This window comes from Quercus robur, chromosome 10 (genome assembly GCF_932294415.1).
Source record: "Quercus robur chromosome 10, dhQueRobu3.1, whole genome shotgun sequence".
Classification (NCBI taxonomy): Eukaryota; Viridiplantae; Streptophyta; class Magnoliopsida; order Fagales; family Fagaceae; genus Quercus; species Quercus robur.
The window spans coordinates 45,147,890-45,161,746 of record NC_065543.1 but is presented as its reverse complement, the minus strand read 5'-3'; the positions used below and the strand labels follow the sequence as shown (position 1 = coordinate 45,161,746).

General features: G+C 38.7%; 2 protein-coding genes across 2 annotated transcripts in view; both read right to left on the bottom strand.

Annotated features, from left to right (window-relative positions):
- LOC126701629 (alpha-N-acetylglucosaminidase-like) overlaps positions 1 to 13,857 on the bottom strand; it is a 66,041-nt gene that overhangs the window by 716 nt on the left and 51,468 nt on the right. The gene's annotated exons all lie outside the window — the stretch shown is intronic.
- Positions 98 to 6,051, bottom strand: LOC126701633 (uncharacterized). The gene is made up of 15 exons (XM_050399916.1): positions 5,571 to 6,051; positions 5,102 to 5,199; positions 4,892 to 4,992; positions 4,701 to 4,779; positions 4,463 to 4,523; positions 4,177 to 4,223; positions 3,975 to 4,067; positions 3,748 to 3,838; positions 3,450 to 3,498; positions 1,778 to 1,894; positions 1,548 to 1,695; positions 1,118 to 1,210; positions 970 to 1,038; positions 451 to 493; positions 98 to 365 (listed from the first exon to the last, which is right to left on the bottom strand). The coding sequence occupies exons 1-15, from the start codon at positions 5,626 to 5,628 to the stop codon at positions 265 to 267; spliced, it is 1,248 nt and encodes a 415-aa protein (XP_050255873.1). The 5' UTR covers positions 5,629 to 6,051; the 3' UTR covers positions 98 to 264.

Genomic DNA, 13,857 nt, shown 5'->3' with positions numbered 1-13,857 from the left:
CCTCATTTCTGTTAAAGATCATCTTTTATCTCCATTCTGATTATTCATTCTTTATGCATTATTGGACTGATATGCTCCAATATTAACAGCACTAAAATAAAAAAGCAGCCAATCTAAAATTCTTATTCTTATTGAAGCAATGTCAATATACATAAGGGCAAAAAGCAACTTAATGTATTTGACTTATATCATTAATGAGTAAAGAATAAGACCAATTTGTGACAGAATGAGTCTGGTGATAGGTATGAAACTGGTCTTGTTTTATCACAGAATTATCTCGTCTTGAACACTGACATTGAGAGTCTTGTTTGGTAGGACAATGCTGCTAGTCACCACTACTTCATCTTCAACAGTTACAGCTTCACCTGCATTGCAACAGTGATCAGTGCACTGTAAATTTAAGTTCCTTATTTAGGAATGGAGGGAGTGCATAAAAAATTATAAAAGTACCGAGTATTGTAACCCCAAGTTTTGCATTATAATCTCCACTAGCCTGAAATCACTTGATCAAAATTAGAATGTCAATTGCAACAATTTCCAAATCAAACAAAAGAAGCAAGAGACGGACTTTCTGCAGAATTGAGTTAAACAGTAAAAGCTTTGATAGATTTTTTTTTCTTAACCTCTTTTAAATGAAAAATATTAGAAAAAATAGCTGAAAAATCAAACTTCATGTGTAAGAAGAAAGATCTATAACTTCTTGGATATATTCATTTTGATAAGATAGAGCCAAATCACTTTATCGTGTACGTATAATTTTAAACTATGATGCTGAAAGTGTTTGTTACATGTGTGGCATGGGAGTTGGACATGAGTCCATCCATGCAACAGGCTGCCAAATGTTCCACTTGCATTATAGCAGTGATATTATTGGAGCTCAGAACTGGATGATAAAAAGGCACATTTTCTTAACCAACAAAAATATCATATTACTTTAAAATCAAAACAAAATAAAGTTTCTGAACTTGCCTGGACCCTGGACCATCTCCCAACAGAAGACTTCCACCCAACAATTGCATGAATAACGACGGCATTTTCCTGAAAACCAGTAAGTAAAAATGTCAAGCTTAAGGTAAACTTAAGCATGCATGTCATGCCCTTTGATTTGGTTATATACCTTAATTTCAACATCATCAAGGATGATACAACTGATGAGCCTTACGCCAGCTCCTATACGAGCATTTGCAGATATCGAGACATTGGGACCGATCTGTTTCACCGCAGCAGAAAGGTCTATAGTTATAAATATAAAATTATTTCCAATCCAACTAGATAGAAGCAAAAATTACTTCTCTACCTATTGATTTTAAGTATACCCACCTGCTATCTCCTCCCTCCCCACCCCCCCAACACACACAAAATGAAACATAAAAAAACTGCAAAAGATCACAGGAAAAATTGCCTATTCTACTAGTAATATAATTGTACAACAGTGACATGGGTATGTGATTTCCAAAACATCAGAAACCATCGTAATGAGGAGCTTGCATAGACCAGTAAAACTAGTCAGAGGCATTATTAAGTCAGACTAAGAAGGGAGAGATCACCTTAGCACTCGGATGTACTTTTGCTGATGGATGAACATAAACATCACCAGTAATGGAAGCACTCTTTGTACCATCCCCATGTGCCAAAAGATGGGGGGAGGTGAACCGGAATTGTGCAAGATATAAACCAGAACATTTCAAGGACATCCTGCAAGCATCAAATCTCATATAATGACCCTGATTGGAGGGGCTTAGATTATAACAATACAACACCTTGTTGTCAGGCTTACCCAGGAGTTTTGATCTGTTCCCAAAAGTCCAAAGTCTCATATGTATATAGCTGCTTCTTCCCTGCAAGGGGTGACAGAATATCTTGATCCAATCTTACAAAATCTGTGGAAAGGCTCCTGTTGAAAGCAACACTTATATCAGGACAGGAAATTGAGAGAAATCACTATTAAATCCAAACTCCAGAAACAGTGACAGTTTTACTAGTTAAGTTTAAACTGTATAATAACAGATGGTATTACAGAAATATATCTGGTAGATTCTGTAGTAAAAATCCCCATAGGTTGTCACAATCTGACCCCAATAACCCAACTTGGGTTTTCAAAGCACGCATCAAACACATCCCTAACTCCATGAATATATGTATATAACAACAGTCCCCACTAATGCAGGTTCTGTGTAACAAGGAGACATTTGTGAACCCAGAGCAAAGGCAGAAAATTAACACTAATGCAGAGGAAGAATATTACATGGACATACAGCAAGACTGCAAGAGTTACTGGGTAAAGTATATATTGATTTTTAATACCCAAAAAAAGAAGAAAAACAGTCAAGCAGCTATGGATCCTCAAGAGGCTAATCGGGGTTTATCGCATGTATTCTTCTTTGCCAGGTAATTCTATCCAAAGTTATACTCTCTATTACCTCCTTAATTAACATGTCATTTTTAACTACTACTGCTACTACTACACTATTATTATAATTTTAAGTCTTCCTCTCCCTTCATTCCCTTGACTTGGATCAAATTACTCTTACTCACCAATACATTAATTGCCCTCCTTTATATATAACCAAACCATTACAGGAAACTCTCTTTCATCTTTTCTTAAATAGGAGCAGCCTCTATGTTTAAATGGGTTTCTTCATTTTGAATCTTAGTTTTCTTTGTATTTCCATTTATCCATCTTTGCATTCTCATTTTAGCTAATACGCATTTGATAAACATGTTACTTTTTAATAACCCAACATCCAGTACCATATAGGGTGACTAGTGTTATAGCAGTCTTGTAAAACTTTTCCTTTAGCTTAATTGGTATTCCACAATGGCACAATACTCCTTATGTGCACTTCTCTTCATTCACGTTGCTTTTATGTTATAATTCACATAATTTTCAATGTCTCCATCATTATGAATTATTGATCCAAGATATCGAAATCATTCATTCTTTGGTATCTCTTGATTGTCAATTTTTAGAACTCCATTTTTATTTCTCCTTTTACTAAACTTACACTCCATGTACTTTGTTTTAGACCTACTTAACCTTAAGCATTTACATTCTAAATCACCCCTCCAAATTCAGAATTGAGAAAATGACATTTGTTTAAAGAAATAAAGACCTTAGGCCACTTGCCAGAGAGTTTTCCTTTTTGATTACACAGGGCCAATAATCACATTTTCCAGTTAACTAATTTGCACACTTTTTTACAATTTAACTGACCCAGGATATATTGAAATCCATAATGGAGCATTTATGCTGTGCTTTATTAGCATAAATTTGCAAATCAACCACAACTTTTAGGATAGATTTACCGCAGACATTATGCTGAGCTTAAATAGAGCAATAGGTTATTTATGTAGTATAGCACTGCTAAACTGTATATCTGCTATCACTGCTACATTAGTTGAGTATAAAAACACCAATGGAACATTCAGAGCTAGTAAAAAGGTCAAACCTTGTTGCTGACTGGAGGGCTTCAAAGCTGGATACACGTCTCAGATTAGCTGCAAATAACAAAATGAGAATTCAGATTTCAGCATGATAAATACTGATGCATAGTTTCATTAAACACCAGGCTAAATGTATTGCATTCCCCCCAAAAATAAAAAATAAAAAGAGAGTCAATGGCACAAATTCAAAATAAGTATCAAATTGGAGTTCTAGACCCTAATAGTTATACAGCATATCCTTGTGAGTTTGGAGAATCTGTAAACTAAATATGAATCATTTTCTTAGAGACCTATATCACTAACCTCTGTCTTTCCTCTGAGTGGAAACCTCCTGGATGGCGGTAAAAATATCTGGGGTAAATATGTAAACCCCACAATTTATTCGGTCACTTACCTGCATTACATCAAAATATAAGACCACCCAAAGAGAAAACAGGGAAGAAAAGAACTTCAAAAGTCAATTCACCAGATAAGGAAACAACAATGCTTAAGAATATGCTAAGAGTTGAATGTCTGCATGTTTTACATACAAAAGTTTCAGGTTTTTCTGTGTAATGCAACAGTTCATTGGTGACTGGATCAGCTACCAATTCTCCAAACTCATTTGCTGTCTCAGCAGAAACCTGCACATGGAAAGAAGATTGAAGCCCAAACACGGAAAAGACCACACAAATAATAACATCAAATAATGATGTTCTCACAGAATTTTGCTTCTGCATGTGTTAAACCTACTTTGATCACTAAGATTGTTCCCATCCCACCATATCTTCTGTGAGCCTCTGCAAACAGGTAAAGAAAGTGAAATTTTTTTTTGGCAAGCCTAGTATAAATCAACTACTAAGCACTTACCAAAAAAAAAAAAAAAAAAATCAACTACTAAGCACTTGAAGTTACTGCTTCACAAAAAATTGTACATGCAAGACATTAAGAAAGAACATAAGAACAGGCAAATTATAGATTTTCACTAGAAGCCCAACAAAAAATAAAGATCCCATCTTTTCAAGAAGGAAGCAATTACCAAGCATTTCTGGCAGTGGAAAACTACAGCAAACATCGCAATTGAGCAAGAAAATATGTGACTGCCACACAAAATTTCAGAATCAGTATAAGATTTTTAACACATTTCATTTCAAAGTAAACCAAGAAAAGTAGAGCAGAGAGAGAATTTAAAGAGATATTAAATAATAGAAATAATATTAAAGAGTAAAAGTTTGTAATTATGAATCAGAGACAAAGCAAAAGTCAAAGGCAGATACCGGGCTATCTTCCATGATCAGATCTCTGAAGTTATAAAGCCCACCAGCTGAACCATGTGGCTTGTCTTCCTTCAAGTATCTGAAACCCCCATCAACAACAAGAATAAACAGCTATTCAAAAATCAATATCCATATGATAATTTTGAGAAATAAGCTAATAAATTTATCAGGAAAGCTAGACAAAATGTTACCTAACAGGGACTTTTAGCTCATTAGAGATGGAGGATACGTATAATGCAAATTCACGTTCCTCATAAAAACCAACGAGATAGATCTGAGCTAAGTTGGGAATCTGTATGGAAAAGGAGTAATTATGTACTACTTAGCAAACTCAAAAGCAAGAAACTAACATATACATTACAGAATCACATTATAGTTCCATTCAAGAATCAAGAATATACCCTTTTACAAGCAGAAATTGGATGATGAACCATTGGCTGTCCAGCTAAAGGAAAAAGGGGCTTTGGAATATTCAGTGAAAGTGGTCGGAATCTAGTACCTGTAAAATCCAAAAAATTTGCATGTTAAGAAATCTATCTCATTTTAAACATCAAAGTCAAAATTCACATTAATAATCAAACTAGATTTGAAAAGTAACCAATTATGTTCAACAGATACGAGAACAATGTCAGAGTTTCTCATCAGAAACATTGTTTCCAAAAAATTACAAAGAATATACGAATTGGGTTTCATCATTCGAATCAAAATTCATTCTTTTCCATTGGAATCAAACCAGTTTTCAACGTTTTCAGTAAAACTTATCAAAAATAAGCAAAAGGTGTCATCAATTCATTACCAAGATCACAAAATTTCCAATTCTCAACCTGCATTAAGAATTCCAATTACACTACATACGAAACAAGCTCATACCTTTGGTGGGTCCACCAACCATGATCACAGCAACAACTCTCTCCTCTGAGCTTCCCATCGTTAAACAACTCAAACCCAGATCCCCAAAGACAGAAAACCGTCCACAACAACTCCTATATATTTTACAAAGTTCAAAGTCTTGTGAAGCAAAAACGGGTTCACACTTTCACACACGCAGCCCACCAAATGTAAGAATTTATGTAACTTGTGACTTGTCCATTTCTAAAGGGACCATATATATATCGATATCCAAAACACTAAAAACCAAACAAACTCAACAGTATTGACTGCCCCAAACCAATCAAAACGTTGTAAATTGTAATATAGCTGAGAGAGAGAGAGAGAGAGAGAGAGAGAGAAAGAGAGCAATATTAGTGAATGAAAATGTAATCTAGGGAAGGATATTCGAGAGGAAGAGGCAATTAGTGTCGGTATGATGAGTGTAAAGTAGAAAGGTACTAATAAAAGCCACTCGCTTCCTCTCAATAAAACAAAAAAGCCACTCGCTTGTGAATAAGTAGGTGCACGGAATATAAAACCAAAACTGGGAAACTTCCACCTCTTTTTCCTACATGGGTCTCTCTCGCTCACGTGCAATATTGTTTCACTCTCTCTTTCTTATCTTCTTTTTTTAGGCATGTAGATCTGATATATACAGCAAATTTTTCACGGTTGTGGGATCTTTGTGTCACGATAAACATACTATATATGCAGGATGCAGGATAACTAGTTAACTACATACTATTTTATTTCTTGAATATGTGAGTAATTTTTTTGGGTAATGAATATGTGAGTATTTAACTGCAAGCATAGTTATAAAATTTGGACCAGATGTTAAAAAAAAAACTAAACAAATACAAATACAAAATTTAAAAATTATAAAATAAGCATGATTCATTGGGTTACTAGTCTCAGTCTGATTGACTTGGCCAGTCTGGATTTAATAACCATGCTTACAAGTCTACAACAATATGATAAACGCAACAAATTTTATAAAATTCACACCATGTTGAGATGGTGTAGGTTGTAATAATTTATTGTGTAGTTTTAGGATCACAAATTATTTTACAACTTTTTTGTCATAATTCTGACATTTTTTCTTTACTAATCACACTCTGTCACGTCACAATTGTGGCAAGAAGTTGTGAAAAATTTTATGGTCCGAGATTTTTTCTTAATTATAAGTGCAACTCACTTTTACATGGTACCACCATTGACATTACTGATATTGTCTACCAATCACAAAGAACTTTTGTTGTGAAAATATTACAAAAAATTTTGTTGGATCTTTAGACTTATTGATTTGTGTGTGCCGAAAGGAATTCTTCCACATTTTTTGTTTGTTGTCCACAAGTTCACATTTAATCTCCTCTCTTTTCTATTATCTTTAACATTCGATCTCTTTTTGCTCCTTTTGTGAGGCTTTATACTGATCATCTTTGGTAGCAAACAATGTCTGAAGAACCAATGCTCTTAGCAAAACACAAATGATACTTGGTGGATCTGTCTTCCGACAAGACTATAATGGGATTATAAAATCAAAGCTCAGTTAGACGGGTCCATTGAACGATACAAGTCATGTCTTATGGAAATATGTTTTGCACATGATTATAGTCTCGACTTTGAGAAGTCCTTTGCTCTTGTAACCTCACTAAGTACTGTTAGCTAGCTCATTGGTGTTACTGTTGTTAAGAATGCGTTCCTTAACGAGGATCTTGCTTAGGAGGTTGACTTGAGCCTCCTCTCAGCTATACACATCCTCTATGGACTTGTCGTGCACTCCATGGACTCAACCATGCCCCTCAAGCTTGGTTTGCTAAGTTTAGTAGAACCATTGCCCACCTGGGATTCACCTCCAAATCATATAACTCTGTCTTATTCATCCATCACAATGAGATTAATATTTTTCTTCTTTTATTCTATGTGAATGACATAATTATTACTAATAATGTTAAGCATGGTATTCATTTGCTTCGGACCCTCCTTAATTAGTAGTTTGAAATGAAGGACCGAGACATCCTTGGAAATTTCCTTGGCCTTTTGGACTCACATAGTCCAAAAGGTTCTTTCCTCTCTAAAGCCAAGTACGGCTCTAATCTTATCTTGCAATTGCCTTAACTTATTAGTATTGCGAGCTTGCTAACATAAGCTTCTCTAGTTAAATTGGTTATTGCAAGACTTTGATGCACCTTAACATTCTACATTGTCTATCTATTGTGACAACTAAAGTGTCATTCAAATTGTCTACAATAATGCGTTTTACGAGCACACCAAATATATAGAGATCAATTGTAATTTTGTGGGTAATTGTTTACAACAAGACAAGCTTCATTTGTCATATTTCTCCCACTGAGTTGTTGGCTATTGTATTTACTAAGCCTTATCTTCGAGACTGTTTTCATACTCGTCACAAAACTCAAGCTGGTCTCTAGAATACCATCTTGAGTTTGAGGAAGCATGTTATATAATTGATTACTTTGTAGCTTAGTTAGTTGTATACTCAAAGATTTACACTCATTATCATTACTTGTGCAACAATCATATTTCCTCCTCCAAAAAAAAAACAATCATATTTCCGGTACACACTATTCACTCATAGATCGGTGTGCCTATAGATATAGTACAGTTAACACATATACACACAAAAGCAAAAATTTTTAATGCTCTTTTTGTCAACCAAATTTTCATTTGGAAAGAGAGAGAGAGAGATTTTAGGGAAAAAAAATAGTCAAGAATGTTATTATTATTATTAGGTAAATTACCATAAAGTTAAAAGTTGAGGAATATTCACTCAGAGTATTATCAAATTTTGGAAAAAATATAATTTTTATACTTAAAAATTAGTGTCTTCATGTGAAAAGAATTCCTATTAAATGAAAATAAGGGTTTTAGTGTTTGCTTTGCTCTGTAATTTTTCTATTGCTTGTGAAATAAAGTTTAAATTGTGTTTATTTATTTATTTATTTATTTATATTTTATTCATTGTTGGCTTCTTTTTACTTTCTTATTGACATCAAGTAAAATAGAAAGCGAATGGCTTAAATAAATCCCAAGATATGACTTAGTTGATTTTCACTTCCCAAGTTTCACATGATCTATGAAAATGGAGAAGATCTTATTCTGGGATTCATTCCAATAGTTATTCAACGTGTGTGAAATATGGGAACTACACATCTATGCGATTAGTAAGGCGTTTTAAACCTCTAAAAACCATAGACAACCACATTTGGAAGATTGGAAAAAAAAAATTGAATGGCTTAATTTCAAAGTCATTTGTACTAAAAAGAAACTAAAAGCTATATTTGTAAATTTGTAACAACATATAAAGAAATTTTTTAATTTTTATATTTTGCCAAGTTACAAAGAATATTCCCATAAAAAAAGTTACAAAGAATATTGATGACGTTGAAAATTGTCACCAATGGGTCACACCGTACTCGCGACTCGAAGCGAACCTGCACGGCAAAAACAATCGACGGATGTCCTTCAGAGAGCACCGGTGTGGTGCCGGCCAAAGGTTCTCCGACGGTCAAGTTAGAATTCTTCTGTTTTACTTAGAGCGTTAGAGAGGGTCAATTAAAGCGTACCTCGATCCCTGGGGGTGGCAGGCCTTTTATAGTGATAAAGGGTTGACTTTTCTTCTTGGTTTCCAAACCTTTTCAATGTGGGACTCTCATACAAATTCCCTTGAGCGTAGTGAGTCAAGATTTCCATTTTCGGATCATAGGGCTTTTCTAGGAGATGGAGATTTTGGATCATGGGCCCTTACTGTGCCTGTCAGCGATGGGCCTTCAAAGCGCGTGAGATAGTCCTTGCACAGGCCCAACAGTCCCAACCTGTCAGGCACGTTCGGGTAGGCCCGTCATGCCCGTCAAGCAGGGCCGTCAGGCCCGTTCAGGTGGGCCCATCAGTCCCATCAGGTGGGCCCGTCAGGTATGCCTTATTTCTTACCGTCTTCAGTTGCCCCCTTCACCCCAATGGTCCGTCAGCCTTTAGGATGAAGGATCAATGGGGTGACGATCCAAATGTGAGGGTATGACGGGTATTTTTATGACGGAAGGAGGCTCATGAGACGGGGAGTTTAAAGTTGTCATAACGGGTTGACGGGTCAACGCAAGATAGGATGACGGTTCAAATGAGGAGTCCGTCGACCACACCAACTACAGACAGGCTGTACGAAGGTAATTAATGCCGATGACACGTGTTACAAGCTGATTGGACCTTGTCTCGGATCGAAGCGACGCTTCGACTTCCGTGCATTTCTCTTATAAATAATGGAGTGATTCCTCTCATTTCTTCAGTTTCAGTAGAAATCAAGCTGTCAGAGCTCACCCGTCATCCTTGTCAGAACGCACCCGTCATAATCTGCTGATCCGTTCATTTACCTTAGTCGTCAACGCCGTCCTTCATCACTTCGTTGACAAAACTGGTAAGTGCTCTTCTCAAAACTTATACTTGTTTTAATTTTCCTTACAATCCACATCCGTTATAGACACATAGACCGTCAGAGTCTTAGGCTCTTGTCGTTTCATGTAGGAATAGGAAATGTCTAGTGCGTCGAGTAATCAGTCAGTTATTCGTGACGGGGTGGATTACGAGGAAGTATATCCGTCCGGTCAACGAGAACAAGGTAGTCCAGATGATAGTAGTCCGTCCACATCCTCCTCGTCCTCAACATATGAGGATCTGGAGGTGGTTGATCCAGACGAGGGACCTGATGTTGGTGAGGATCAAGTTGTCAGATCCGTCATTGGTGCTGATGGGCTTAGGAAGTTCGTCATGCTACCAGAGTGGACGGTGAATTTCTTCACGTCCGTTATCAAGGAAAAGCACTTTAAGACATTTAGGGATAATTATCAAATTCCAGAAAATGTTACGATCCGTCTACCCTACAAATCAGAGAGGTGTTACTATGACGGGGTAGAGGGAGTCGGGGTGTATGAGCAAATGTTGAAGGCCGGACTTAGATTCCCATTGAGTTCGCTTCACCGTTTGCTCCTCCGTCAGCTGGGGTTATCTGTGAACCAGATTTCCCCTAATGCTTGGAGAGTTTTTATAGCGATGGAGGTACTGTACGGTGCTATGTCCAACGGAGAAAGGAGGCTGACGGTTAGGGAGTTTTTTCACTACTACCGTCCGGACGAAATTGACAAATCTAGGGGAATTTATAGCTTCGTCCCCAGGAGTCCGTTGCTGAAAGTCATTTATGACACGCCGGACTCAAATAGGGATTGGAAGAGTCGGTTCTTCTTCCTAGAAGGCGACGGTTGGATGGGTCTTCCTGGGGAGACAGATTTCATGCCCGTCGACACTACTTGGGGCATATTGGATCCGTCTAGTATGGACTATCCTCCAAACTTTAACATTACTAAGTTTTTTTTTTTTTTTTTTTTTTTTTTTTTTGAATATAATCTAACCGTCCTCTTTATTCTTTTGCAGTTAGACGACGGCCCCAAATTGACCTTGAGGAGTTTGCTTTCATTGAGAAAATCCTCTCAAAGACCAAGCCGGAGGAAAGGACTTGGGCGAAGCTGGTAACACTAAATACCATTCACTGGTATTGCGACGGACCGGAACCTACAGCGGCTGCCGTCAAGTACGAAACACAGATAAGAAGACGTAAGTTCGTCACCCTTTACTTGAAAAAATTGTGCATCTTATTTTTTGTTAATTAACTCCCCCGTCCACGTTTCAGAGATGGACGATGCTAAGAGAAGAGCCTTGATTCGGTCAAAGGCTGCAAAGAAGACTGCTGACGACACTCCCCCTGCGACGGGCCCAAGCAATCCGTCTGCTAAGCGGAAGACCCAGCCCAAAGCGGACCGTCAGGCCAAGAAGGCCAAAGTGTCTTTAGATCCCGTCGTGGGACTCATGGCGGAGCCTCCGAAGACGGTCACTCCAACCAAGCACGGGGTTGGCAAGGGTTTGATGAAAGGCCCGTCGAAGGTTGACGAGAAGCCGCTCGTCCTTCTTCGAGAGGATTCTAAGCATGCCTTAGAACAGATTTCCTCCATCATCTCGGCGGAGGATTATGAAGACTTAGGCAACCACTCGACGGAGGCCATGGGGGAGACGGGCCTGTTTGCAATTACACAGGTAAGATAGTCTGTCTACTACTCAAATACAACTTAAATCATCTGTCGAAAGTTTGTTTTATAACAGTGTTGTTATTTTTCAGGCAATGGTCATGATGAAGGGGCTGATGGGACGGTGCCTCAGCCAAGAGACGGCCTTGGATCGTGTACGGGCCAAGGCGGAGAAGACGGAGGAAGAACTCCTCCAACTGCGAAACTGGAGACCCAAAATAGAGAAAAAGCTTGAGCTGTCGGAGAAGGCAAGGAAGAGCCTTGAACAGACGACGGAGGAGGCAAAGAAGGCTCTAGAGAGCAAGGACAAAGAGATAGCCGAGCTGAAAAATGAAGTCCGTCAGGCTAAGGACGTGGCGGTTCGTGAATACCGTGACTCCGACGCCCTAATCACTGAGTTGGGCGATTCTTTCCATCAGGGCTTCATGGATGCCCTCCGTCAAGTCAAGCAAGCTTATCCAGACGTGGACCCTTCCAAGTTCAAAGTTGAAGACCCGGTCCAGTCATCTGTCGTGCCTGTTGCCTCCGAGGATACAGACGACCTCTTTGATGTCGACGACGCCGTTGTTGACGGGGCGTCTGCACCAGCAAAAGTTGACCAAGCTGAGCCTGACACGGAGACGGTTCCACAGCCCGTCGATAATGCGGACAAGGCTCAGTAGAAGGATTTTTTTTTTTTTTCTTCCTTTTTTTTTTTTTTGGGAACAATTCTCATCCGTTGTTGATGATGTGTAAACATTGCCGTTTGATGGCCTATTTTGTTAAATGAATCCATGCACTCCATTTTATGTGTTTTGAATTTTATCGTTGCTTGACCTGTTTACATCCGTTCGTGTATAAGTATGTTTTTGGTCTTAAAAACTTATTCTTTGCAAAACCTGTGGAATGCTCCGTCCACCTTGTTGATACTACTTTGTTGTCTAAAATGATTAGTCCGTCTTGTTTGCTTCATCTTATTTCCGTCCACGTCGTGGACGATCCGTCCAACCTGTGATCTTTAAGTGGTCATTTTGTGGACTAAGTTATTCCCCATTTAGTATAGCCGTCCACCTTGTGGTGATCGTCCATGTAGGATGATCCGTCCATCTTGTGGACTTAAGGTTATCGTCCCTGTAGGATGATCCGTCCATCTAGTGGACTTAAGGTTATCATCCCTGTAGGATGATCCGTCCACCTTGTGGACTTAGGGTGATCGTCCCTGTAGGACGATTCGTCCATCTTGTGGACTTCGTATTGTATCCGTCCATCTTGTGGACTTAAGGTTATCATCCCTGTAGGATGATCCGTCCACCTTGTGGACTTAGGGTGATCGTCCCTGTAGGACGATCCGTCCATCTTGTGGACTTCGTATTGTATCCGTCCATCTTGTGGACTTGAGGTTATCATCCCTGTAGGATAATCCGTCCACCTTGTGGACTTAGGGTGATCGTCCCTATAGGACGATCCGTCCATCTTGTGGACATCGTATTGTATCCGTCCATCTTGTGGACTTGAGGTTATCATCCCTGTAGGATGATCCGTCCACCTTGTGGACTTATGGTGATCGTCCCTGTAGGACGATCCGTCCATCTTGTGGACTTCATATTGTATCCGTCCATCTTGTGGACTTTATTTTCGGTCCGTCCACCTTGTGGACTTAAGGTTATCCGTGTAGGATGATCCGTCCACCTTGTGGACTTAGGGTGATCGCCCCTGTAGGACGATCCGTCCATCTTGTGGACTTCGTTTTGTTTCCGTTAACTTTGTGGACGATTGCAATGACATACATTCAAGTAGAAGATCAAAATTGCATCTGATTATAGAAATGCGTAAAGGAAAAGTGCCTGCCCCCTTGGGCTTAAAAAAGGCACGACAATATTGTAGCAAAAATAGTTAAACAGTTAAAAGAAAAGTTAATAATGCCAAAAAGTCTTAAAAGAAGAACTGGTTGTCGTGTCACTATTACTGGTAGTATTTCCTCAAGTGCTCGGCATTCCACGGATGCGGTAGCTTTTCTCCGTCTATTGTCTCCAGGTCGTATGTTCCTTTCCTTTTCCACGACGTAACTCTGTAAGGTCCTTCCCAGTTGGGGCCGAGTTTTCCCTGTGTAGGGTCTCTAGTTGCACCCATGACCCTCCTGAGTACGAGGTCTCCTACTTGGAAGCTTCTCTGTCGGACCCGGGAGTTGAAATGTCTGGACATGCGATCCTGGTATCTAGCGA